We start from the raw sequence: 27,950 nt of genomic DNA, 5'->3' as shown, positions 1-27,950 counted from the left end.
GGCCCCCTCTAGTGGTAGTTGCGGTCAATTGAACTCGGATCAGGTGGACAGTCAGCTGATTTTTGCACAAGCAGGAAGGGGAAGTCGCAGACTAGTCATGTCAAACAGTTAATACATTTTTGTGCGTTTCTTTTATTTAATAGACGAAGGCTTCAAACTTTTAAAAAAATGTTCGTTGGGGACGATGAGGACGGAGACTTCTTGTCTCCCACAGGAGGGTGAGTTGGTTTTGTACTCCGAGCTAATGCTCTTTAGGCTATAAGCTAACTAGCTCACCAGGATTTAGCCCATGTTCTAGCCGTTGACCCAGCTTTCATTTTAATCTTTGTATTAATCGTGATTAAATGGAGTCCACCACCATTAAAAAAGTCTAAAGAGCAGGCGGATCATTTTAAGCCCCTTTCTAACATGTAGTACATATTTCAGTTATGGTTTTAATTCCCTTTGTTACGTGTTTTACCGGAATATCAAGAGAATCCCGGTGAAGTGATGTGAAGTTTTGTCAAAGCAACATATCTGTGCCGAATTTCAAAGTGACCTCATATACACAATGAAGAAAATAAAACGGCATTTAAGTGAAGTTCAGGACTATTAATGCAGTGTAAAGTTAACCGGTATGAGCGGGTTTGAATCGTTTTGTCATGCAAAGTGTGACCTCTTATAGGTTTGCGGCAGTATGATTGCTTATATCAAACACTCCGGTGTTGGTTCTGCCTGCTCACATGATTCTGTGGCTCATTTTCCAAGTAGCATTCATGAATGTAGCTTCTCAGACTGTTCAAGCCTTCATCAAATGTAATTTTTCTTTCGTGTTTATCTGTCGCCCGCAATAAAAGCATAAAAGAAGTAGATGATTTTATCAGGCAAAAACCTGCAAAACTTCGGGGCTTTTTGTTTTTTTAAACAGCGCGATGACGTTTACCCCTTTTCACAGTAAACGTCATCGCGTTCAGAAGGACGCTACTGCAAATTAAAGAGTTTCATTATTTTCATTTACTGAAGTTATTAACTTATTTTATGGACAGGTGCGTGAAAATTAGTTGGTGCGTGATGTTTTTTCATGCGTGAACTGGCCACAGACTTTCTTGTTTAAAAATGTGTGTGAGTGAGGAGAGATGCTTTGCACACAGGGTGAATGAGCACAACAAGATCTGACATCGGGATATTTTCTTTTCAGAAAAAATGAAAGCCAAGTAAATTGTGAGATACTGGACTGTTGTTTGAGCTTCAAAGTGTTCTTGAAAAACATTTAACCCATCCTGCCCTCAATGTAAGCAGTACAGGATTCCTCAAGTCAACTTACTGAACCACATTCTGACTATTAACATATAACTGGTAAATGAAAATGAATGTATTTACTATGGAAGCGTGCATGTGCATATAAAGAGGTTACTTCTAGAAACTAAAGCCACAAAAGCAGCATGATATGGGACGTCTAAAACTGTGACACACAGTTTAAAAATAATAATAAAATGAATACAATGAGAACACTGCAGGCTGATTCACAGTGATATAGACACTTTGATGGCTATACTACATTTAACTGTGGTATACAGTTATGTGAAAAAGAGTTCACATGACTCTATAGAGTTTACTGCTTCCATAGGAATTAGGAAGGTAAACGGTCATTGATAAGAATGGGGACGTATGTCCGTAGAAGCAAGTTTTGGACGTTTGGACGTGTTTTAAAATACTACCAATGGAAAAATAAAAACCAGTGTTTTAAGAGTACTATAGAGTTTGTACTGGGGAATACATGATGTAATCCCAGTTGTTAATGCAAACTGTGTGTCACGTTGTCATGGGAATGTGTGTGTATTCATTTAACCATTCACAAAATGTGTAAACATATTTATACTTGATTTTGACTTAGCTTCTTAGTCTGTTTTACACTACTGGAAATGCAGTTAGAGCATAGGACACGTGCCACAAATACCCATTCAATCAGTAAGAGCAGTTTCACATTGATATGCCAAAAAACCAAATCATTTTCGCTTCACCTTTACTGCGCTATGGGACGTTATATTTTATGTTGACTGTGTCCACTAAGCTTCAGAGCTCTAATGTGCAGCACTATAAAGAGCGCTCGCAGCAATAAAACAGTTAACCTGTTTTGAATTGTGTATTTTACCACTGCATACTAAATCACTAGATTAACAATTTTATAAAGTATTAATCTAATTTTTTTCTTTCTTGCAACAGTGATGTATTTTATTGTTAAATTTTTATGTTCTCTCTAAATTTCTAAAAACCATGAACTCATTATCTGATAATCATGTCTCGAGCTGGACCAGGTGACACTCATAGAGCATCTGGGAGATGTATTGTGGAGTAAAAGGCCATCTATCGAGGGCTAAAGGTTGGCTGAGACAGCCATGTAACAGGACAATGATGCCAAGCACACTATCAAACCTATGAATAAATTTAGTCATTCATTTATTTATTCTTTTACATTTTTCAGCCAAAGCCTGGCCTTAGAATGTGGTAGCTTAAAGCAGCTGTGTGTAAATTCGAACCTTTGCATAACAATTAAAACAATTAATTTGACACTATTTTCAAAATGCAGCGTTTTGCAGCTTTCTTAGTGTCATTGGAAAAGTAGTTCCAGAAGCTTGAATTATTTCTTCTTCTTTAAAGAAAAAAGGGATCTGTGTGTTGAAAGACCCAAACTTGGTGCACTTTTGTCATGGGACAGACTCACTGAGTATTAGGAAAGCTTCCAGCTGACTTTTTAATCTTTGCCACTTTTCTCATGCCTCCTCCCTCTGCACGAGTTCTGTGTGACTGTAGTGCAGTGTGTGTGTGAGCGTTTGGGATCAGTGGCAAGCGTAGAGCCTGTTGTTGAGGAGGGACAAGTGTTATGGAATCTAATTCCTCTCACATGCTGCTTGTTAGAGTAGACTGGAGTTGAAGGCTTCTGCTACAGCCCATCTCTTCCCTCCAAAGACCCGTGCAGCACTAAAGCCAGAGCGCTGCGCTTTTCTTCTTTTTCTGCTACGCTGTTGAATTTGTCACACAAGTGTGATAGCACTGGGGGTTGAGTGGTCAGCATAGCAAGCGAGACGAGCATTGGAACAAGCATTAAAAGGATTCTGACTCACACATGCAAACTGGCTGCCCCTCCTCAGCCCAGTTCCTTACCGTCGGAGATGAATGCGTTAAGGCTTTCAACATGTCTGTTCTGGGAGATGCCAGTGATTACCAGTGGAAGGAGTTCCAGGGGTCAGTATGAGGCTGCCACCAGTGACTAAAAATTACTTGGCAAGTAATTGGATAACGAACTAATCATTTCAGCCATTTGCTTATAAAATATGTGATTAGAGAAAGAATCTTGATGTCATGTGAAATATGTGACAGACAGTTTACTTACTGTCCCACATAATTTACCCCCCATATGGAAAAGAAATAGAATAAACTTATAAAAGACTTGCATCAGATGTGGCCTTCTTCATATAGTGAATCATATAAGGCTGATATGATTCACTCATGAAAGTGGCCACTTTCATATATTGTTTTAGTAAATATCCAAAAGATACAAGTTTCATTTATATCATTTTTCAAGGGATCTTATATGTGTTTTCACTCTTGTATGCTTTTCATACAAGTTTCACACAAGACAGATACAAACGTCAGAAGATTTATAAATATCTCTTCCATATGGGTATTATGACTGTGGACAAAATAGTATATTTGAATTTAAAAAAAACAACAAACATCAGCTGGTAGTGGTTAAAATGGATACAATAATGACATCTTGATGCCAGCTCGATGATGTGTGGTTTTGTGACACTTTCTTGTTTACACATGTCTGGTTGCTATATATACAGTTTATACCTGGGAACTTGACTATAAAATAAAATGTTGGTGCTGTTACCGCCGTCTGGCGGGTACTGCCTGTGGTCAACAGTATTCTGATGATCACAGGGCTCACTGTTGCCTTCACCTTCCACATCTCTAGCTCTTGGTATTCCTCAAGCTTTTGTGTTCTTTGCTATCACTTGCGATGGCTATATCTGTTACTACAGACTTCTTCCGCTTCTTGCCCACCACTACTACATGTGGTTGGTTAGCTGCCACCAATTTGTCCATCAGTATCTGGAAGTCTTGGCCTGGTCATTCTCAACCACAACCACCATTTCAGCCTGCACCTGGGCTCGTGCCTAGTGTTGTAGACCCAGCCTCTGTCAGTCTTGTGCATATTCCTGTGCTGCCATGATTAGTGCCTCTGTGCTGTATTTTAGTCCAGCTTTGTCCAGCCATTTGTAGGATCAGTTGTGTCAGACCTTCCCAAAGTGTGGGGGGCGCAGAGCCATGGCAGGGGGGCGCGGGATGGAAAGGGGGGAAAAAAAACAAAACGCTTGGACACTGCTAGCACGGGCACCTACAGAAACGCAAAGCAGGAGATGAAGCATCGCTGAATATGTTTCATTCTAAGCCAAAGACTAGAAAATATGGTGAAGCAAATCTGCCCTTTGGCTTCACCTGCACAAGTGCCGAGGTAGGTCTCCCTGCAGAGACAAACAGTATCCCACATTCGTGATTTTTTGTTCACAAACACTTCTTGTAATGACTAACTACTTCTGACATTTTGGAGATATACAGTGGGGCAAAAAAGTATTTAGTCAGCCACCGATTGTGCAAGTTCCCCCACCTAAAATGATGACAGAGGTCAGTAATTTGCACCAGAGGTACACTTCAACTGTGAGAGACAGAATGTGAAAAAAAAATCCATGAATCCACATGGTAGGATTTGTAAAGAATTTATTGGTAAATCAGGGTGGAAAATAAGTATTTGGTCAATAACAAAAATACAACTCAATACTTTGTAACATAACCTTTGTTGGCAATAACAGAGGTCAAACGTTTACTATAGGTCTTTACCAGGTTTGCACACAGTAGCTGGTATTTTGGCCCATTCCTCCATGCAGATCTTCTCGAGAGCAGTGATGTTTTGGGGCTGTCGCCGAGCAACACGGACTTTCAACTCCCGCCACAGATTTTCTATGGGGTTGAGGTCTGGAGACTGGCTAGGCCACTCCAGGACTTTCAAATGCTTCTTACGGAGCCACTCCTTTGTTGCCCGGGCGGTGTGTTTTGGATCATTGTCATGTTGGGAGACCCAGCCTCGTTTCATCTTCAAAGTTCTCACTGATGGAAGGAGGTTTTGGCTCAAAATCTCACGATACATGGCCCCATTCATTCTGTCCTTAACACGGATCAGTCGTCCTGTCCCCTTGGCAGAAAAACAGCCCCATAGCATGATGTTTCCACCCCCATGCTTCACAGTAGGTATGGTGTTCTTGGGATGCAACTCAGTATTCTTCTTCCTCCAAACACGACGAGTTGAGTTTATACCAAAAAGTTCTACTTTGGTTTCATCTGACCACATGACATTCTCCCAATCCTCTGCTGTATCATCCATGTGCTCTCTGGCAAACTTCAGACGGGCCTGGACATGCACTGGCTTCAGCAGCGGAACACGTCTGGCACTGCGGGATTTGATTCCCTGCCGTTGTAGTGTGTTACTGATGGTGACCTTTGTTACTTTGGTCCCAGCTCTCTGCAGGTCATTCACCAGGTCCCCCCGTGTGGTTCTGGGATCTTTGCTCACCGTTCTCATGATCATTTTGACCCCACGGGATGAGATCTTGCGTGGAGCCCCAGATGGAGGGAGATTATCAGTGGTCTTGTATGTCTTCCATTTTCTGATGATTGCTCCCACAGTTGATTTTTTCACACCAAGCTGCTTGCCTATTGTAGATTCACTCTTCCCAGTCTGGTGCAGGTCTACAATACTTTTCCTGGTGTCCTTCGAAAGCTCTTTGGTCTTGGCCATGGCGGAGTTTGGAGTCTGACTGTTTGAGGCTGTGGACAGGTGTCTTTTATACAGATGATGAGTTCAAACAGGTGCCATTCATACAGGTAACGAGTGGGGGACAGAAAAGCTTCTTACAGAAGACGTTACAGGTCTGTGAGAGCCAGAGATTTTCCTTGTTTGAGGTGACCAAATACTTATTTTCCACCCTGATTTACGAATAAATTCTTTACAAATCCTACCATGTGAATTCATGGATTTTTTTTTTTCCACATTCTGTCTCTCACAGTTGAAGTGTACCTCTGGTGCAAATTACTGACCTCTGTCATCATTTTAAGTGGGGGAACTTGCACAATCGGTGGCTGACTAAATACTTTTTTACCCCACTGTACATACTATACTATACTTTATACAGTAAAGTTACAGCGGGATACAAATAACATCAGGCTGATCCTGCCACGATTTGTTCCCCGGTTCAAATCATGGACAAACAGTATCCCACAGCTGTTTATGTTTTTAAACCCATTTTGCACAGAGAGGCATTTTTTGAAAAAGCAATGTTGAATATTATTACACGGGGAAAAAAACAACTACACGTAAAATAATCACACTGTGATGCCTCTGCCTTTGTAAATGGAGGGACAGTAACTGTGTGTAAAACCTGCAGTCAGTCAGATTAACAGTATTTTGTGTCTGCCATTCTGCAGTTCATCTCATGTAAACAATAACGTGGCGTACAGCGTGACGTGGAAAAAGGCACATACCTTTGATGTTGTGTGACGAACTCTGTATTCCTCGTCCACACTAAACTCAAAAAAGGAGTTTTAAAAATCTCAGTTTTCAGTGATTCGAAACGCCGTTTCCATGTGGACGAAACAGCTGCGTGTTCAAAAATACTCGTGTAGGTGCGGACGTAGCGTAAAAGAGTTAGTCGTTTATTTTCTTACTACCTGTAATTTATTGCAGATTACTTGTATTTGCTTAATTATTTACTAAATGTTTGAAATAAACCGCAATGGAGCAAAATATGGGTGTGTGTGTGGTTGGAGGATGTGTGCGCGCGAACATTTTTCTTGTAAAACAAAGGGGGCCCAGCAAAAAAAGTTTGGGAACCACTGAGTTGTGTCATCTTTCCGACATACTGGCGGATCTTTGTTTCATCCTGAACAGTGGTTCTGGCACTCACTAGTCCCAAGCTTCTTTCCTTCCACTTAGCGTAAAGTGTCAGAGTGCTGGACTTTTGTGGTGAAACCTTCCATGCATGCTAGGGAACTTTCTTGCCCTGATGTCAGTGGGACCAGTCTCCTCCTTTGACTGTCTTATTATCCCAGTAAAGTATCTGATGACTGACAGGACATATGTGGCAACTCCCTGAATCGTGTTTTTCTTGTTCAGCTGACTCCTTAATCTCTACACAAATGCTATGGCAAGGGGGAGTGAGGAAGTTGGGTCATAAAATATAAAGACAGCAGGAATAAATAACAAATATGAGACATGTATACAAAACAAGAGAAAGGCACACATTAGAGCGGCGGTCTCCAACCTTTTGCACCACGGACCAGTTTAATATCAGACAATATTTTCACGGACCAGCCTTTAAGGTGTCGCGGACAAATACAACAAAATAAAATGATACAGACAAAGACAAACTGTGGTATTTTGCAAATATAATAATAAACCGAATTCACTGTGTAATTGTGTAACTTTATTAGCAGCCACCTCCTGAAATGCGCCAACAACATTGAGAGTAACATCCTCTCTGTCTTGATGCATGCTCAGTGAGTAAATCTCCAAAGGTTGATTCTGTTCCTCTGGACGTAGCGTTTGGGGAAACCTGCAGTCAGCTGAGACTGAAGAAGTCACTTGGATGAGTGACGAAACGTTTCTCCCACAAAACGCTACGTCCAGACGAACAGAATCAACCTTTGGAGATCCTCCTCTCTGCTTCTTGATGCTCTCTGATCGCTATGGCAATGCGTAAATAGTTCTTTCAAAATAAGACATACGACTACAACACGGAAAAAGACCCAGGGAAACCGACTTAACGATAAAAACCCTGAAAACCATACATTTCACACCCGAGCCTCAACTCTTGCGGCCCGGCACCAAACGACTCACGGACCAGTACCGGTCCGCGGCCCGGGTGTTGGGGACCGCTGCATTAGAGGACAAAAACACAAAAAAGGTGTACAGTAGTTGGGAGCGCTGTGCTGCTGCATATGTCTGAATAATGCCCATAAAGGCAGCATGGAGGGAAGTTAGCCATCTGTCAGAACTGCAGGAAGGTGTGATGAAGAAACTGGTGCCTAAGAAGTACAACAAGCTGTCCATACTCGAGGCCTGGTGAATTGCCAAGCTAAGATTCACAACCAGCACCAGCAGACCAGCATCAGTCTTTCAAAGGATATCAGGGTGACAGGTCTGTAGTCATTTAACCCAGTGACCAAGATGATTGTGGAGTGCTTGAAATGGGAGGGGACTTCACACAGTTTCAGGGATCTGTTGAAGATCAGTGTGAAGATGGGAACCAGCTGGTCAGAGCATACTTTGAGGCAGGAGGGTGACACACTGTCTGGACCTGGTTCCTTCCTGGTCTTTGTCTCTTGAAGACTTGCCATCACACATAAGAGTAGGTGGGATTTCAGTAAAGAGGGGTGGGTGGTGGGGGCAGCACCATGACACTGTGGCTACGTCCACACCTCGTTTTCTCTCCGTTTTGGCCTCCTGTTCACACTGAGACGGCGTTTTCACTGAAGGAAAATGCAGCGTTTTGAAAACGCTCTCGAAAATGCATACATTTAAAAACAGTGCTTTCACGTCGCGGTGTGGACAGCGAAAAGACTTTTTGAAAACAATTACATTTTAGTCATGTGATGCAGTCATGTGACCAATTAAACTAAGAAGGCATTATACGGCAGTTGTTTTGTTTGCTCTCAATTTTGACAGTCCTATTAAAGATTAATATCAGTTTGTACATGCTGCAGATAGCTTTTCTTCAAATTCTTTAATTCTCACTCGCTTTCGCTTTCAGACGAAAACGCCGTTTTCAAATCTATCCGGGCTAGTGTGGATGTAGCCTGTGCCTGACAACTGTCTTTGTAGTCTACCTGTATAAGAAATAGAGGTGGGAATCACCATACATCCCACGATACGATATTATCACAATACTTAACGCACAATACGATATTATTGCAATTTTTTAAAAATATTTTGCGATATTCAGATTCTGTACATAAAGGTAAACTTTATCAATATTCATTTTATCTAATATCAAAGTCTCACACTCAGTCTTTCTCTCAGTTCAGTTTTATTGTTGACAAACTGAACGGTTTGTATTACAGTCTAGTCCAACTTAACTGAATGCAACCATCTGGTACAATTACAGCTATTCTGAACTATGCAATTTATGGAAACTATGCAGCCCCTTCAGCAACTGAAGAATTTAAAAGTAAATTAAAACAAAATATAATTTTACATTAAATAAAAAAGTTTTAAACTTAATTAAAATAAAACGTGTCTTAAATTAAAATAAGTAAACTGTCATGTTTATTGCTGCCAAAATAAAGTTAAACACATTTGGACAGTGAAGGAATGTCAGGATTCTTGCTCAGAAAAAGGATCAACATGCTCTGAAGTCAGAGCACAAAAACCTTTTTTGTAACAAAATATCGATTTCTGCTGTCCCTGTATTGATACATTATTAGTAAACAAAATATCACGATACTACAGAATCGATTCCCCCCCCCCCCCCCCCCCCCCCCCCCAACCCTAGTAAGAAATAGAAACCCAGGCTGTTTTTGGTTAGCTCAGTAGTCAGTGTTACTAGCTATAATTGGTATGTCTCTGGCTGTTGTAGTACTACTACTACTAATACTACTACTAATAATAAAAATAATAATAAAAATAATAATAAAAACAAGCAAGCATTGTTATTTCTTTTGTAGCTATTTTTAATTACTTAATACAGTAAAATGCAATGACATAAGGGAACAGATTTTAGTCAAGCATGCCTATCAGACGTATAAACGTATACAGTATTACCACCGTAGCAATAACCTTCTACCAATGTGTGGTAAACAGTTGGGCTGAAGAGTTCGGCTCACTGCTCAGCCCCTGTGGCACAGAGGCCCTTCCCCGGAACAATGTCACATCTACTGGTGCATTCTGCCATGCTGCCGTGTTGGTGTCACTTCAGCTGGTCAAGATTCTGTTTGAGGGGAGATCCCCAGGAAACCATCTGTCATCTATTTGGGATCATGGTTTGATGTTTCAGACATGCATACAATATAATAATTTTTATTTAATCATTTTAATTTCCATGACATTATTTTGCATACTTTCATTCCCAACACATTACCCAGTATCAGTATAGATGTCCAGCATGTTTTTTTTTTTTTTTTTTGTTTTTTTTTTAAAGCACCATATAGCAATGCAAATACAACCACATGTACATAATCTTTTGTGTTTTTTAGGGCCAAGCTGGCTTCCCTGTTTGGATTAGACCAGGAAACCAGTCAGGGGAACGAGTCATTCCAGTACACAGCCCCCAAACAGCCTAGAAAGAGCTCCAACCAAGGTAACAGTCTCAGAACTGCAGCATTGCTGAATTTACATCCAGTTGTCGTGCAGAGCCACCACTGATCATTTCTTTAATATTATTGCAGCTCCATCCAATCAGAAGCCAGCTCTACAACCTGGAGCTCCAGCAGTATTATTTGCAACAGCAGTCCAAGCCTTCAGATAGTGAGTTTGAAAACCATTTTTAAGCACTCATCTAAATATGTCAGGTGCTATATTCTAAATGTCAGTTTTCATGTTTATTTGTTTTTTACATCTGTTTGGAGCATTATCCCCCTTTTCTTTACACAAATTAAACTCTTTACTCCCCCAAAGTTCTCTCTCTGTTCACTGAACAGCTGTGTTGTCTCATGTAGTATTAATGGACAGTACATGAAGCAGGGAAAGCTGGGAGCTGCTGTGCTGGGCAACCATACAACAAAAGAGGTTGGAGCTTTGTTATTTAGTCTCTTACTTTATGCTCCTGGTTTGACTTTTGTTTGGTTTTTAATAATGAGCTCAGCTCTTCTTTTCTTCAGTACAAGCTTCTTCTGTATTTAAGCCAACAGAAACAAGTAACCTCTGCCAAGATTCACGTGGGCTTTGCTTTCACGGTGAGTATAGTCATGAAGGATACAAAAGTAGATGCACCATCTGAAAATGTTAGTTATATATTTCCGATAATCATTGCGATACCTGTTTAAACCCTGTTCTTTAGATAGTTTTTCTTTTGAAAAGCTTGTAGCAGCTGTAAAGAATAGCTGTTTCCCCCACTGACTGTTTTCATGGCTACATGCTCTTCTTCCTCTGCAGGTACAGCAAAACAATTATTGCACTTTTTATGATGACCAGAGGCAGAACTGGTCCCTTATGTTTGAGTCAGAGAAATCAGCTTCAGACTTCTGCAAAGAGGTGAGCCTCAAATAATAAATACTGTGATTACAGTTGGGCCAACACAAAACAAACAGACTTTGTTTATTGACAGCACAAAGTCCAAAAGTATCAGGCGATCTTCAAAAAACGATGTGTGTAGTCTACATTATGTACAAGCATGATGAAGAAGTCTTCACAAATTTCTCATGTGTGGGACTAATAAAGGTTATCTTATCTTTTATCATCAGGTATGTTTAGCAAAAGTGAACAGCGCTGCGACTGTAGATGTAGTGGTACTCCAGGACCTCAGTCTTGGTGAGGGCCAGTCAGTGGAGAATGGAGACTCTGTGGAGGTGGTGTACACGGGCTGGCTTTTGGAGAACCACACTTGTGGACAGGTCAAACACTCACATCATTCATTTTAACAAGTATCAGTGTTTTTTGTTTTTTCTCTTGTGGATTTTCTGGTTATGATGACGAACAAGTCTTTGAATCTTATTTGTATTGCTACAGATGTTTGACTCCAACCAAAACAAAGACAAGTTGCTGCGACTGAAGATTGGAGCTGGGAAAGTGATCAGAGTGAGTGAAAGTATACTGCAGTGACTGTGAATAGTAGCTCAAAGGGCTGTCCACACAGGAAGTGACATGCAGTGATGTGGCAACCCAACACCATAAAAAGAATGGGTGAAATAAGTGCGGGCGATATGAAGTTGGTGGTTCGAGTGAAACTAAATGAGGTGGTTGCTGATTGGCATGGCAGGGTGCTAAATACATCGGAGGATTATCTAGGCAGCCTGAGCATTGAATGTGTGTTAGCAACCAACCTTCAGCAGCAAGATAATGCATGCTGAGCTAATTGCTTTCTGTGTGGATTCATTGAATCAAGTAAAACGTGAATGAATAATGTAGCTGTCATAGCTAAACACTGTAATTCCAGCTACATTTTTATGGAGCTCTGTGCAACTTGATAAACTCACTGATGCACACAGGATTTAAGTGAACTGAAGTTTGTGTGTCGTTCATGTTAACACACTGTGTGACCAGACTGTCCTTCACTACGATGTTGTAATATTATATGTACGGTATGTACATCAACTAGCATATTTTAGGTATGATGATCAGAGTTCCTGTTACCATGACTAAGTAGCTTGTTGTAAAAGGACTAAGCTCGAAACATTATGCTCTCCATATTGCAGAGAGCTGCCTAATCTTCCCATCTTGACTGTTCTTGGAAAAGATTTAGTTCTACATTCAGTATTTAAAATTCAGTTTTATTTGTATAGCACCAAATGACAAAAACTGTCACCTCAAGTCTCTTTAAATTATAAGGTAAAGACCCTGCAATAATACAGACAAAACCTCAACAATCAAACCTCCTTTGAGCAAGCACTTGGCGACAGTGGTAAAGAGAAACTGCCTTAAAAGAGGAAGAAACCTCTGGTGCAATGAGGCTTGGGGAGGGCGGTCATCTGCCATGACCAGTTGGGTTGATGGGAGGAAGACGGCATACAATACACACTGTGGAAGGGAGTCAGATATTAATAATGAATAATGATTATGATGGTGAGTGAAATAGAGCATCATGGTAAGCCCCCAGCAGCTAAGCCTATTGCAGCATAAGTAGAGGGGGATTCAGAATCACCTGATCCAGCCTTAACTATATCCTTTTTTTAGGCTTTATGAAAAAGGACAATTTTAAGACTAATCTTACACGTAGAGGGGAGCTCTGTCTCCCTGGGCCAAACTGGGAGCTGGTTCAACAGAAGAGGGGCCTGAAAACTGAAGGCTCTGCCTCCCATTAGGCCTGCAGAGCGAGAGCGAAGTGCTCTAATAGGGTGATATGGTACTACAAGGTCATTAAGAGAAGATGGGGCCTGATTATTTAAGACCTTGTATGTGAGGAGCAGGTTTTTGGATTTAACAGGGAACCAATGAAGGGAAGCCAATACAGGAGAAATGTGCTCTCTCTTTCTAGTCCCTGTCAGGACTCTTGCTACTGAAGACTTTTCAGGGAGTTTTTAAGACATCCTGATGATTATAATGAATTACAGTACAGCCAGTGAAGAGAGAAAACTCATCCCTATCAGTACTGATGTTGCAGAAATCTTTGTGCTTTTCTTTTTTCTTTCTTTTCTTTGTACAAGACTTGGTGATGGGAATAATCATCATTGTCTGACATGCCTCATGCTAGCTTGTGATGTAATTTGACAAGCTAACAAAACACTAGAGGGTTCTATTCTTATGTTATAGATTGTAACCTGCACTGTGCTTAGAGCCGTTTGTTTCTCACTTAGAGAGACTACAGCCCACATTCTTCACTGTCCACAGACTGTTAGTCAACCAAGAAAGTTGGAGAATGCCTCATTTTTAAAGATATGTTACAGTTCATTCACTCATTAAAAATAAAAAGCACATAATACATGAAACGGCTTAGCTACTGCCTGCTTAAATGACAAAAAAAGCCAATATTACATTCTCACATTAGGTTTGATATTAATTTGTTTTACAATGCTGGGGTCGTAAATGAGACCAGTGGATTAGCCAGCTGCTTTTAGGCTCATCTTAACTTATGATGTTGTCGATTAAATAAATATAATTTTCAGTTTATTAAATCATCACTTATTTATATTTGCTCTTGTGTTGGGTCTGTCCTGCATTTCTAATCATCCAAAAATGCTACAGTTCCTTTTGAAAGGTTCTAGCATAGCTTTAAATTAGTGTGTGAGCACTGAGATTGTGCCGTTTATCACTCTTCTGTTGCTATTATGTTATTACCTCATCATCTCTTTCCTCTCCTTCGCTGTATGCACAGGGCTGGGAGGAAGGGATGCTGGGGATGAAGAAGGCAGGCCGTCGTCTCATTGTCATCCCACCCGATTTAGCTTACGGATCTAAGGGTGTCCCTAACCGTGTCCCGGCTAACAGCACTCTTATCTTTGAAGCAGAGCTTCGACGGGTAACATCCGCTGCACAGTCCTCGACATCTCCCTCATCTGCTTGTATCTGTTTTAGCAACTATAGTCTACCGTTCAACCACTTTCTGAAATATTAGAAGCTTATTGAGCTTGTTTTGTGGTTTAGGTCAAGTTCTCAAAGGACAGTGGCTCTGATCGGGCAAGTGCTGGCTCCAGAGACTCTGCTGCTCCTTCCCCAGCCCTCAGTATTGAAAATCTGGTCCCAGAGCCCTCAGCACAGGCCCCCTCTTCAGGTTCAGGAAGACCAGGGTAAGATTTAAACCTGATAAAATAGTTAGCACTATTATTCTAAACTTTTTTTTCCCTCACAGTAGCTGATTTGTCTTCCCAGGGAGCCACCACTTCGTGCAAAGTCAAACTCTCTGAGTGAGCAGCTGGCTGTAAGCAAGCACCTCATTTTGTGTTTTTGGTATTCATTTGTTTTGGTGCTGTGAAGACTGGAGCTGCTATTCTTCTCCAATTTCAGAACCCAGATGCTACTAAAGCCAAACTGATTTCTCGGATGGCAAAAATGGGCCAGCCCATGCTGCCGTTTCTGACAGGGGCGGCCAGCCAGCCTGAATCCAGTGACTCTGAGCTTGAGGTCAGTATCTTGTCATGTGTACTGGTTTAGCATTTTCCTGTTGTCAGTAACCTAAATATTACTGCCCTTGTATCCAAAGCCTGATAAACTTTATTCCTGTACCTGTAGATCATTTTAAACCCACAGGTGCTTAAAATACTCTCCAGAAAATGTACCTGAATCCTGCAGCTAAGCCTGGTTTAGTGTATTTTTAGGCATTTCTTTAAAAAGATTTCTATCTTTGGAAATGACCACCGCCCTCCTGTAGGGCCAGTGTACTGTTTGTAGCTGTAGTCCACGAGGTAGAGCAGGTCATCCACTAATTGGAAAGTTGGTGTTTAAATCCCTGCCTGCTCCAGTCTCCATACCAAACACCGCTGGACAAGATACTAACCCAGTGCTCTGCAATGGATGCGTCATGAATACGCGTATGAATGTTAGATAGAAAACACTTGCTGCCAGTATGCTGGGGTTCTTACTGGTGGATGGGAGCGTTGCTTCTTCATGTTTTCAGGTCATGGAATGGGTCCTGACTGTCGTTTGCACTTTAACTATTATTAGGGTTGTTATTAGAAGTATTAGCGTTATTAGTGTTATCTGCAGTACCTGCTTCAAAAGACTTGGTGTTTAAGCTTCACAGGACAAATTTATGGTAAAAACTTCATGTCAGGAAGTCCCTGAGATTGTTCCTTGGCTCTCACAGCTGATCTAGATTAGGAGGCTATTTTCTGTAAAAAAAAAACAAAGGAAAATTAGTCCAGTGCTTTAATTGCTTAACTTTGTCTGTACAAAACCCACAAACGCCGTATATGGAATAAAATGGCTCCTTGCTTATGTTTTCACAAAAGATGAAACTGTTTTATATTGTATGTTATTTCTTGTTACATTTAAAGTGGCATCTGAGTGAAATGTGGATCAGCTGGCACTTAGCCACACTGTCCCAAACACAACTGTACTTCATACTGTTGTGTGTCTCCATGGATGTGCACAAACACAAATGTTTGGATGTTTTTCTGTTTGTAAAACATTTACATGTTTTACTTTTTTCCCTTTTATTAATGATATTTAAAACATATGGTTAAAATAGTGTTTTATGTTTGTCTTTAGCAATAGAAGACAGTGTGTATGAGTCATTAAATTTCAGGTTAGTTTGATTTTACAAAACTGCGATTGTAACCATATTTTTTAATATGACTAATAATGAATAACTAATAATAAGTATCTTTGTGTGTGTGTATATATATATATATATATATATATATATATATATATTTATTCTCATACATTTAGAATGCTCTTAACACTTTGTCTTTATTGATTTTTAAGTCATCTTGTTGATAAATATGGTCTGTGGCTGTATAGGTGTGTGGGATTATTACACTGTCTTATGCTCTTAGATTAATTTTAGTTAAACAGGAAACTAGCATTGCATTTTGATTTCAAAACTGTGGACATTACCAGACAGCAGAGCCGAAGAGGAAAAATTTAAATTGCAGTGGTGCTCGCCATGTCCTTAAATCTAATCTAAGTCTAAAAGAAAAATGATGAGATTAATGCATCTCTTTCACATGAAAATATGACGCACAAAATGTTTTCTGGCATCATCATTGGTGAGTTCACACTGCTGTGCGTTTATCTCCAGGACACCAGTGGCAGCAGAGCAAAGGATCATCCCGTAGTTTCATCTCCAGTGCCGATCACCACTGCTCCTGCAGCTGCTGCACACGGTAAACTTCTTGTCCTTACTCATCCGTCAGTTCTCTCTTCCTGCATCTGTAAAATTGCAGTGTTTTTTTTTGCAGTACATCCTCATCCTCATGCTCCTCCCACCTCCGCCTTACTTCCTGTTATGAGCACTGTGACAGCACAGCCTGGACTGCCAACCAGCAGCCACGTGTTCCAGGTGTAGCATCGCCACTGTTTGTACTAACTTAATATTTTCTAATACATGTTGGAAGAAGTAGTGGCAGAGATGGAAAATGTGTGTTTATGTCAGTGCATTACATCATTTCAAAGCCTTGCTCCTACACACAGACTCCACTGCAGCCTGTGGGCCAGGTCTACCCTGCACCAGCTGTCCCATACATGGGTAGGATTCAACCACCAGGAAGCCACTAGTTCATTTGATGACCTCATGATAATAATGCTGGATGCAATGGTTTCAAATTACACACCCTTGTGTGCTCCTGTTGTTTCTCAAGGCTCTGGGGATGTGACTTCCTTCTTGATGACTGAGGCCAGACAGCATAACACAGAGATTCGCTTAGCTGTTGGAAAAGTAGGCGATAAAGTGGATCAGCTGGCTTCAAAGGTACACTCTGAAATGGTACAAAATCATGAAGCAGCTTTAATGCAAAGCAGAAACATTTGATTTCGTTTTTTTTCTTCTTTCCTCAAAATCTTAACAGATCGATGATCTTCAAAAGCAGGGGGGCCTTTCCACGGGTTTGTCTACTGTGTCGATGGAAACCTCCATGATCTTGCACAATATCCAAAGAATTGTTCAGGTACATGCATCAGCAGCGCAGTGCTTTATAGAGGCATTGTTAAATCCCCCCATCTGCAGCTGTTCTGAGCACTTATTTTGCTTTCAGGAAAATGAGTGTTTAAAAAAAGAAGTGTTTGAGAAAAGTTCTCGCATCGAGGAGCAAAACCGTAAGATCGGAGATCTCATCAACCAGAACCAGAGGTGAGTTGAAAGAATTAAGAATTACGCACAGATACGGGGCAGCCTAAAGCTTAAGTCTCTTTAGATGTTCAGATTCTTATTCCTTGCACAGTGCCATCAGGGATCTTGGCAGTAAAATTCAGAGATTTATAGACTCTGACTTTTGAAGCCTGTTTGTTAAGTGTGTGGCTGCTTGTTTGTTAATACAGGCACAATGTGGAAGCAGCTGAAATGCTAACGTGAAGATGAATTCCTTGATGCTGCAGTTGTTATGAAACTTTATAGAAACAGCAGAAACATTAACAGTTTAAAACATTTTTTTGTACCAGGCTGTAATTCAGACTTTTTAATGACATAAGCCTGGATGTTCTGTCAGTACCAGCGAGTTTTAGTGTGATGCAGTTTTTAACAGTTCAGAATGGGTTGCTTCTAGTTCTAATGTTTAATTGTCTGTCTCTCTGTCACGTTGTAATTTGATCTTAACAGTAACCAAGCAGTCCCACATAGCCTAATGAAAGCACGAGGGAGTCTTTGAGCCTGAGTGTGCTTGATGCAGACGTGTGATTTTTCAGGTACATGGAGCAGAGTCACCTGATGCTGGAACAGAGGAATGACTCCCTCAAGTCGTCCAGTGAACAGAACCAGGCGAGACTGCTGCAGGCTGAGCAGGACAAAGTGAGTCGTTTGGTATTTTTGGTCTTTAATGAATCAAATAAGGCTGTTGGCTGAGTTTTGGATGTTTGTGGTGACAGACTTCCCTTTTAGTGAAAGGACTAAGAACTTAACAGGACATGTGTTGGACTTAGTGGTCACATGCAGCATATTACAGTCTGCTGATTTTGTGGCAGGCGGCTGCGGGTCTTCACAATTGAGATTTAATGTTTTTTTTGTTTTTTTTTTTTGTTCTTAAAACCTGAGAATAAATGTTGGTTAAACTGTTTTGGATTTATTTGTGATTTTGTAATTGAATTGCTTATTAAGTGTACAAAGGGTGTGGTGTAAGGTTTAATAACGTGGTGTATTTGGTGATTCCAGCCTGCCTTCTTATTGTGCTCCTATAGTTTGTACACTTGTGTGTCGCCAGTTTGTAGTTTGGACTTGGTGAAAGGTTTGCTGTCTGCTGATTCCACTCTTTTCCAAATGCTCTTTTCATTGTATTCAAGCTGCAGTGCTGCTCTGAGGAAAAACTCCTATTCACTGCTCTCTCTTCTCAGCATCCTCTGCCTTTGGACCTGGGCTCTGGCCAGGTGAGCCTGTTTCCTCTGTGTAGTGCCATCAGACTGGGGTCAGCTAGAATCTGTAAAATAAGAAAAAGCATCTAGAATTATAATCGATGTTTAAATTACAGGAAGACAATGCTGCCTAAAGCAGTTTTGTTGTTATGCTGTAAGAGAGCGCAGCTGAAAAAAATCCCGAGACTCTAAATAGTCATTTCCAGGTCATTGCAGACCAGAAAGCACAAAATTTAGCACAAAGAACTGTGAGAAGCTCCTATTTGATCCCAGTCTGACTGCAGCCACTGGATCACCCTTTTTCATCATCCTTCACTGGCACCTCAACTAACCTTATTTCTGTTTTTGTCCTTCTGCTTCCTTTTCATCAATCAGCACTCACCATTTTCCTTCCACAGGGACACACTGCTAGCACCAGCAGACACTCATCCAGGCTTGTTTCTATGTTGTTCCACCATCTCTGTGGCTTTTATTTTGATATAGTGCCACCAGTACATCTTCCCCTCTCACCTCTCGCCAACTCCCCCAGGTTCGTCTAACAGAGGACCTGGCTTCAGCGGCAGCGCGGGTGTCTCAGCTGCAGCTCGAAGCTTCAGCTCACCAGCAGAAGGCCGCGGAGCTGCAGGGTAAACTGAGCACAGCGCTGCAGGACGGTGAGAGCCGCTGCCAACGCGTCGCTGCCCTGGAAGCACAGCTGGAAGGTGCTTGTGTGCTCGATTTAAATACACTGTGCCCGATAAGTATAAAAAACATTATAAAAATTGTGCCTTTTTATGAATATCAGAATTTTTGGTGCTGCAATCAGAGAGGTGCATTCAATACAGAGTCTACCTCCGCAGATATTATATCCATCCATTCGCTTCCGCTTATCCTTTTCAGGGTCGCGGGGGGCGCTGAACCCTATCCCAGCCTTCATAGGGCGAGAGGCGGGGTACACCCTGCACAGGTCGCCAGTCTGTCACAGGACCAACACACAGGGACTAAAGAATTAAAGTTTTATTCATGTCTCTCTAAAACATCTCCAACAGAAAAACACAGCGATGGTTTACGCAGGTTTAACTGCTTCTTTGTCCTGTTGTTTAAACTTAGAGCAGCTGATGCTGAAGCAAGACATGTTGGACATATTAGACATAACATGGAAGGATAAGACTCATTTTATTTATAGAATGTACAAATCCTTTTATCAGATGAATACATTTCATACAAGTGAAGAAGCAAAAACACCCAAAGGTTTGAGCGCCTCGAGAGAGCGAACAAACTCATAAATTTGACTAAATGTGTAACGAGCTTGTACTTTGGCTGGTTCATAGTCATCATTAGGTCCACTGTTAAACATTCCCCAAACGTTTTCCTAACAATCTGTCTGAATCTGAAATTGTCTGACTTAAAGCAGAAGATTTTCTTTCTTTAACATAACTGTTCCTTCACATTATTATGACAGTTAACAGGACTAGTTGAGGTCACACAGAAGCTGAAATCGGATTGTTAGAAAAGGAAATCAAAACTGTGTTTTACTGCAAAACATACAGCAGCCACACAGAAGGAAGCCTGTCCCGTATCCTCATAACGTTTAGCACCAGAAGTTTAGTGCTTAGCACTTTTGTTGCCCCACAATAAGAAGAGACTGGGTTAGAATCCCTTCTGTGGGGTGTTTGGATGTTCCCTGTTTGTGTGGGTTCTCTCCGGGTACTCGGGCTTCCTCCTACAGTCCAAAGACGCGCAGCTAATGGGGTTAGGCTAATCGTTAAATCTGGCTGTCTCTGTGGCCTGCACAGACAGATGTCATGGGGGTGGAAGGAGGCTGACCTGTCCAGGGTGTATCTGACTTCTCCCCCCCTCCCCCTATCCATGCATGGATAGATTTGAATATTTGAATTCTCTTTGAATTCTTCATTCTCAACGAATGCCTTAATGTATGCTCTCTCTACTCTCGACCATGCAGGGAGCTCACGCTTTCCCTTTTTGCTGAAATGGAGAGCAGCCTCAGTGTCCTTGTGGTGATTTGGAAAGTTCTGTCCATGCCTTAAATCTTTTGTCTTTCCCTGTAAACTTACGGCCAGAGCTAACGACCACACAGATATTTTCCCTTCCAACATCTGAGCTACGAATGTTACTTTAACAGAAACGTTTGATTTTAAAAAATATGCATGTGTGACATCAGCAACAAGAAAATCAAGGCAACCCTGTGTAAGAACATCTAGTGCCTGGTACATAAAGAGCAAAGGAGAAGATGTCAGACTATTTTTTTGAAAAATGGACCGGACTAACCATCTGTGTGTTCATGTGTTTCAGAGCTGAAGGAGGAGGCAGAGAGGGTTCAGACTCAGTACCGCTCAGAGAAACAAAGACGCAAAGAGACGGAGCTGAAAGTGAACACCATGGAAGAGGAGCTGCAGGACCTGAAGACTGACAAGGAGAGCCTAGAACGAGTAAGCGGATTTCATTCTTTTGTGAATGAATTACAGCAATACACAGTCACCATGGAAACAAAATCAAAAAGGGATGTCTGACAAAAAGGTGTGCCTCACATTTAGGCACTTTCAGAAAGAAAGAAGAAATGGCAGGTGGAGCGTCAGCGTCGGGATGAGGAGGTGGAGGAGCTCCGCAAGAGCAGCCAGCAGGAGCTCGACAACCTCCGAGCTCAACTTCGCAAGGCCAGGACCAGCAGTGACAACGCTGCATCAGAACAGGTCACATCTCTGCATCCAGCCCAAGGGCGATCACATCTTCTAAATGGAAAGATCAACAGTGTTTTGTGAACATTAACGTTGCTTTACATGCTTATTGAAGCTGTCTCAGCTGCAGGCAGAGCTTGAGCAGGAATGGAAGGGCAAGTGTTCCCAGATGTTGGCTTCAGCTAAAGGGCAGCACAGCAGAGAGGTGGCTGAACTAACAGAGCAGAGAGAGGGTCTGCAGGACAAGTTAACCCAGCTGCAGGAAAAGGTGCATGAGCTCGTGCTCTCATATCGTCTTATGATGTTCATTTTACGCCCTTTGGCACTTCATGTAAAGCACTTTGAGTTGCTTTGTCACTGAAACGTGTTTTAAAAAAACAAAAAAACTTACTTTTAAATGAATCTCTTAATTAACGTAGAAATGTGAGAAGTACACTGACCTTTTCTAGATGATTATTATAACAATAATAATCATTTTAACTCACCATTCATTTAGTAACTAGCAAACATTCCACATATATAATATAATACTACCACACGTTTCATTACTGCGGTGTCCTGTGCCACTCAGCAGTAGTTTCTTCAATTGTTCAGTTTAAAGTTGAGAAAAGTTTATATTGGGACACGTACACGTTACATGGTGTGTTGTTGAATCATGTTTGCTGTCAATAGTTTACAGCTCTGAAGCAGCTGAGAGACTCAGAAGAACATAGTCTGCTGCAGCAACACAAGCATCATGAGGAGTTGCACGCTCTTCAGGAAAAAGTAAGATGGATGACTGCATTTGACTCATCTTGTCTAACAAGATTAAATATTTATTATTAGCTGGGAATGCATTTTTTCAGCGACTTCACTACCCAGGAATATTTAGCCCTTTAGCACGGAGACTGTGCCTAAGCTGTAGCCAAATCTTGACATTTTCACCTGAACAAAAAGCAGAGCTACACAGAATCCTGATCTTAAAAGTGATGGTAATAAGTGTGGCGGGGACTCCTCTGTTTCTCTGGGAAGTAACTGTTAAATGCCTGTTATGACTGATTAAAATAAGATAAGAAGAACTTTATTTATCCTGAGGGAAATTCTTTTGTACACATGTTCAGTGCAGCGAGAGAGGCAGAGGAGCAGAGGAATAAGATACAATATGTACAACAGAATACAAGTATACAGTAGGATAGTGCAAAATATAAGATCAAATAACTGTAACAATATAACTAAATCCTGAAGCTTATCAGTGCAGGTGATTCTAAAGTGACATAGTATTGTGCTATGATGGGGAGATGAAACAAACATTCAATGAAAAACTGTTGGTGCACGGTCTGAATGACAGAATAGCTTTGTTATTAATCCTCAGGAAAATCACCTACAGAGTGAGGAGGAGTTGTAAGGATCAGTTCTGCATTTCCAGTCTTTTGCTGCGTGTGCTCCGATGGTCCATCATGGAGGCGTGCATGGGGTGGGAGGGGTTACAACCATACCGTTGTGATTTACATTACATATATTTATGTCATGTTATTCTCTTCAAGTACACAGCCTTGGAGCAGCAGGGAGCGACTGTAAGACAGAAGCTGCGAAGACGAGTGGCAGAACTGGAGAGCAAACTGGAAGAGCAGGAGGCTTCTGGAGACACTGCAGCAGAGGTGAGAAGTACATGAAACCTTTCAAACAGAACCATTAATAGAAGGTGCAGTGCAGCCTTTGTCTTCATCTGTCACTTTAAGAAGCTGTTTAGCTGATAGAAATCACAGAATGAAAATCAGAAATGATCAGCAGCAGCTCATTAATGTCTCCAGATGCCAGTGCAGGCGCTTTAGTCTTAGCTTTCAGCTTGTTTTCCATAATACTGCCTGATGTTTCCAATCCAGTACTGGATTCTGATGTTGAGTCCGTCATGTTAAATATCGGTTGAACCCATTTTAAAACCATTTCTTATTTATTATATTGACGTGTTGAGAGATACTTTCAAGTGTATCTAGCAACTTTACCCACGTAACATATACATTATAGAAAATGCTGTATGTTTGGCAGGAATTTGACTTTTTTTAAGGGAAACTTTTTAATGTACAATTTAACAAACACAAAAAAAGCTGAGATTTAAATGTAAATATAAGCAGAATCCAGTGATTTGTCATAACACACAGAAAGTTATGGTAAAAAATAATTCCCATATAAACTAAATGGTTTACTCGGAACATGATTGCATATGAAACGAGCTTCCTACAGTCTGAGAGAACAGAGTCTTCTAGAAGTAAAGTTGGGGAAGCGTCCCAGACTTTGAGAGGCTGTGTGGGCACATAGTTCAACAGTTTAAAAATAATATTTCTACATGCACAGCTGTAAAGTATTGGCTAATTTTATAATATATGTTACAGAATATCAGTAAAAGAATCAGAGAATCTTGAGCAGTGTCTGTACGTAAAACCTGTATCGAACATTGAAGATGTTCAGATCCTGACACAGGACTGCATTGAAAACGTACACGATTCTGCTGTGGAGAACACGGCATCACACAGCAAAGACTAAGATGATGTGCTTATATAGAAACATTTTGGCCATTATGAAAAGCTTTAAGCTGCTGAGCAGGTGAAATCTGTCCTGGCAAAATAAAATTATTAAAATCTTCCTGGCATGAAGTTGACATTTATATTTAACAAAATCTCTTATATATTTCCAGAGGCCTAATATTAACCTAATTTGATTTAAATGACTGATGTATTGTTTGAAGAGACACTTTGTATAATGTTTAATATCTTGAGAGCACAGTTTTTCACAGAGGGTTTGTATCGTAAATAATGCTTCAGTAAATTCATTTTCTCATTTTGTTTTCTATGTAGAACGGTACGAATATCTCCATCTTTTTATGAGAAGCCAACAGTTAGGACAACAGGTTTCTCTGAGAAATCAGTCCAAGGAGCTGAGACAGAAAAACATTCCTGAAGTTTCTTCTTTTTAAGTCTCTTTTCATCCATGACCTAGATGACTGAGAACCTTCAGACATATCTGAGACATCAGGTTCAACAGGAAGTCAGTGCTGATTTGCACCATAGTCATGGTTGCTTAAAGCTTAGGTCAGAGGAGTGATGGCTCTGCAGCTCCTGTAAAATCAAACATCATTAGATGAAATGTAATGAGTGAATATAATGAATAATATAGAAAAATCGAGTGAGGAGCATGAAATACAGGATTATGTTCACGCTCCTTTAAACTGAGACAGCATGACCGATCACCATCATAGCCTTTGTAGTACATCAACAGTAGGTCTGATTTTGGGACGTAGAGTTTCTTCTTCTATGATTTAGTCCTAAAAATACCAAACACGTGTTCTCGCTCATAATCAGTGGGTTTCCTAGTGTGGGTACGCATCATGGATCACAGCTGGTAAATGGACTGGTTCTTATATAGCGCTTTTCTACTCTGAGCACTCAAAGCGCTTATCAATAAGCTGAAGTAAAAGTTTGCTTATTGGTACGCGCATTAGTGTGATGCTGTGTGAAGTCGAAGGCCAGTGCATGCTGGGACATAACTCACCATTTGTGTTCTTGTAGGTGAAGCGTGTGATGAACGGAGTGTTCCACTCACTGCGAGGGGAGTTCGATCTCACTGAATCCTACACCGGCCAGGCTGTGCTGGGGGTCATTGTCTCTACCATTAAGGTAAAATCCTTTTGAAGCGATCAGGAGCCTCACAGCATTCGAGTGTCAGTCGTAGCGCCTTTATTCTAAAACACTTCCACTGCTTCGGCACCTTATGTTCAACCAGGAAGCCAGCTTTGTAGCTCCTTGCCACACCACACACGCCAAGAGTTCATTAGTTCCAGTTCCTTTCACCTGTCCCCTCAGACCTCCTGGCACCGCCCCCTGTGAGCTTACTGTACCACCCCTCCACTGCAGCAGAGCCACAGACCACACCTTTCTTTTTTATATGCAGCCTTTGTGCACAAATTCAGAGTTCTTAAATGTTTGGACTAATCGACACATCTTTTGTCTTACATCACCACAGGTGGAAAGGCATTGTTCATTTATCCATATTGTACAATCACAGCACTCATCTCATGATAATGGAAGTGTTTGACTGGCATTTGGTTTTGAATCACAGAATTCTAGAACCAGCCATTAATGTGGTTTTCTTTTCTTCTAGAATGTAACTCTGCAGCTCCTTAGTGCCAAAGGCGGGGCTGCAACAAGACCAATTACAAAAGAGGAGGAAACAGCGGAGGAAGAGGAGAAAGAAGAGGTTGAAAATGTGAAACAGGAAGAAGAACCTCACCAGAATGTGCACATAAATGGAGAGACAGAGGTCAGAAAGGAAGAGGAGGAGGAGGAACATGTGGCTGATTCAGATTCTCATCAAGTCAGGGAGACTCGTGAGGATCAGGAAGAAGCAGCTGAGGAGACGGTGTGTGAGTCAAACACAACAACTCAGGCAGAACATTCACAAAGCACAGATATCCATCCAGTTTCAACGACTGAACTCGAATCAGAAGAGCTGACAATAACGGCAGCACCAGGAGCAGAGTGCGAGGTACAGGAGGAGGAGGGGCAGCAACCTGCTCCTGAAAGCTCTGCAGAAGATAAAGACACCAGCAAGTCTTTGGATCCAGATGAGCGTTCACCTGACGATGGGCAAGATGCTGTGTCAGAAACGAACGCTGCAGTGACCAGTGAGGCATGCGTGGACAGCGTGGAAGATGATGGAGAGGATGTAGGAGAAAAAAATGCTGCTTCTCATAAAGCCTTTGGACCCCCATCCAACCCGCCTCCACCACCGAGCGAACTTCAGGACACCTCGGGAGAGAACGCAGGGTGAGCACAGGTCATAACGGCTGGTGGTAAAGTTACGAGTTTGATTTTGTGGCTCTGCTGGTCAAAAACAAAAAGCCTCATTGGCCTCCCTATAGACTGGGAAGCTGCGTCCACTTTTCATATACACTTTATGGTTAATGTTATTCCAGCCAATCACAACAATGTTTCAGTATAAAATTATACACACAGGACAGAGTGAACATTGGTCTGTTACATGGTTGCTTTAATTGGGGCTCATGTACTTCGTCATGTGAGGACTTATAATTCGTGCTTATAAATGCGTCCTTGAACGCATCACGTTTCAAGTATTCTTTCTTGTCGTGGCAAACAGCTGTCAGTAATACTGAAAAGTTTACCAGTGGAGCCAATGAATAATGTAACCTTAAGCGCATAGAGAGTGTTAAGAAAAGACTTGTAACTTGCAACATATTTATGTCTACATTACTACTGACATACCCTCCTGCTAACTAACCGCTTGCATAAACGCTATCCTGCTGGCTTTATTGCCTCGCCCCACCTCTTTCTGCTATTCTCTCAGTCTGACTGGGAGAATTGATGAGGAAAATGGAGAGGAGCCATTTTTCCAGAACACAACTCCTGCCAATCCCCCCGCAGCACCCAGCGAGGAGGAAGAGGAAGAGGAGATGGTAAGGAAGGATCTGTAGAGTTCAGGCAAAGCTCTCAGATTTGATTGAGCGCTTTTACCTCATCCCACTAAACCCAGCCCTTCCCCTGTGTGTTGTGTCGGAGATGTTTTAGCACTTGGACACTATTTGTGATTTTCTTCTTCTTCTTTTTGCCTCTGCTTTGTGTCCAGAGCCTAAAGGGGCGTCCACCACCTGCTCCCCTGTTTGGTGATGACGAGGATGATGATGATCTGGACTGGATGAACTGACATGGAACCAGAGCACTATTAGTCTGCGTCTTTTAATTTCCAAAGCTACAAACACTGCAAGGTGTACCAGCTGTGTCTCCACGGTAGAGCCGTGAAGGTGAAAGAGATGAACTGACTGAACAGAGGATGGTCAGTCTAGCTCTGCAGCTCCGTGTGATCCTGCTCATTGATCGGCTGCTGCAGACAAAGCAAAGCTTCAGCCTTGAAAGCCTGTAATTAGAGGAATCTAATGAAATGCCTTTCTGTACTTGTTTAATAACAGTTGATGATGCAATCAGTTCAGGCCCAGATTTTAACATGCAGTGTAGCAGATTCACATGCAGGAATAAATGATTTCAGACTGTACTCGCTAAGTTTTTAATCACAGTTTTAAAAACTGAACTTTTACGTACTTTTGTTAAGCTGATATTAATTTCAAAAAATAAATGATCAGAGACACGTGGCCTTTATTGACTCTCCTGGTTCAGTGTTATGTGTTTTACTGTAACTGTGTAAGTTCAGTCCTGGCTATTTCAGGAACATTCACTGAAGTGAACATCATCCTTTTATTTACATATAAAAACTATTGATTGGTTATAAGTTAAAGCACAAAGCATGATTGCCTCTTTAGTGGCATGTCTGCCAATGACCAGGAGAGGGAGCTCTAGACCAAAGGAAAGCTACACTGCTGCTGAGTAAGCGCCATCAAGCTGACGAGCAACCTGTAGGAAAATGTACGCTCGGCGTCAGATGAAAGGTTTCTGTAATTAGTGAATTCAATTCAAATGTGAGAAAAGCCAAAATTTCCTACTTTTCCTTTTTCCTAGTTTTAGTTGGCATGAAGTGAGCCTTTAATACATTTAGTCTGTTAGGGGGGTTAATGTTACCCTGTGCAGTGTTTTCAGTGGCCCAGCAAC

The 27,950-nt window shown here is 41.4% G+C and overlaps 1 protein-coding gene across 3 annotated transcripts; it reads left to right on the top strand.

The window, feature by feature from the left end:
• The first annotated feature begins 8 nt into the window (after positions 1 to 8).
• fkbp15b (FKBP prolyl isomerase family member 15b) lies at positions 9 to 27,503 on the top strand. 3 transcript variants are annotated; one of them, XM_012921151.5, is made up of 30 exons: positions 9 to 218; positions 10,288 to 10,391; positions 10,480 to 10,558; positions 10,750 to 10,819; positions 10,912 to 10,986; positions 11,186 to 11,284; positions 11,494 to 11,643; positions 11,759 to 11,827; positions 14,061 to 14,204; positions 14,330 to 14,472; positions 14,555 to 14,603; positions 14,690 to 14,806; positions 16,428 to 16,512; positions 16,588 to 16,688; positions 16,820 to 16,874; positions 16,987 to 17,096; positions 17,194 to 17,292; positions 17,380 to 17,474; positions 18,026 to 18,128; positions 18,617 to 18,700; positions 19,215 to 19,386; positions 20,978 to 21,114; positions 21,220 to 21,375; positions 21,491 to 21,628; positions 22,033 to 22,125; positions 22,884 to 22,997; positions 24,903 to 25,010; positions 25,495 to 26,159; positions 26,698 to 26,806; positions 26,977 to 27,503. In XM_012921151.5, the coding sequence occupies exons 1-30, from the start codon at positions 169 to 171 to the stop codon at positions 27,052 to 27,054; spliced, it is 3,651 nt and encodes a 1,216-aa protein (XP_012776605.3). In that variant the 5' UTR covers positions 9 to 168; the 3' UTR covers positions 27,055 to 27,503. The 3 variants fall into 3 exon arrangements, with proteins under 3 accessions (XP_012776605.3, XP_012776604.3, XP_004558647.3); XM_012921150.5 differs by having other exon boundaries at positions 21,476 to 21,628; XM_004558590.6 differs by lacking the exon at positions 18,617 to 18,700 and having other exon boundaries at positions 10 to 218; positions 21,476 to 21,628.
• Positions 27,504 to 27,950: the final 447 nt, after the last annotated feature.

This window comes from Maylandia zebra, linkage group LG12 (assembly GCF_041146795.1).
Source record: "Maylandia zebra isolate NMK-2024a linkage group LG12, Mzebra_GT3a, whole genome shotgun sequence".
NCBI classification, from domain to species: domain Eukaryota; kingdom Metazoa; phylum Chordata; class Actinopteri; order Cichliformes; family Cichlidae; genus Maylandia; species Maylandia zebra.
Note: the sequence above shows the minus strand (reverse complement) of the source record. Positions and strands in the feature narration are given on the sequence as shown.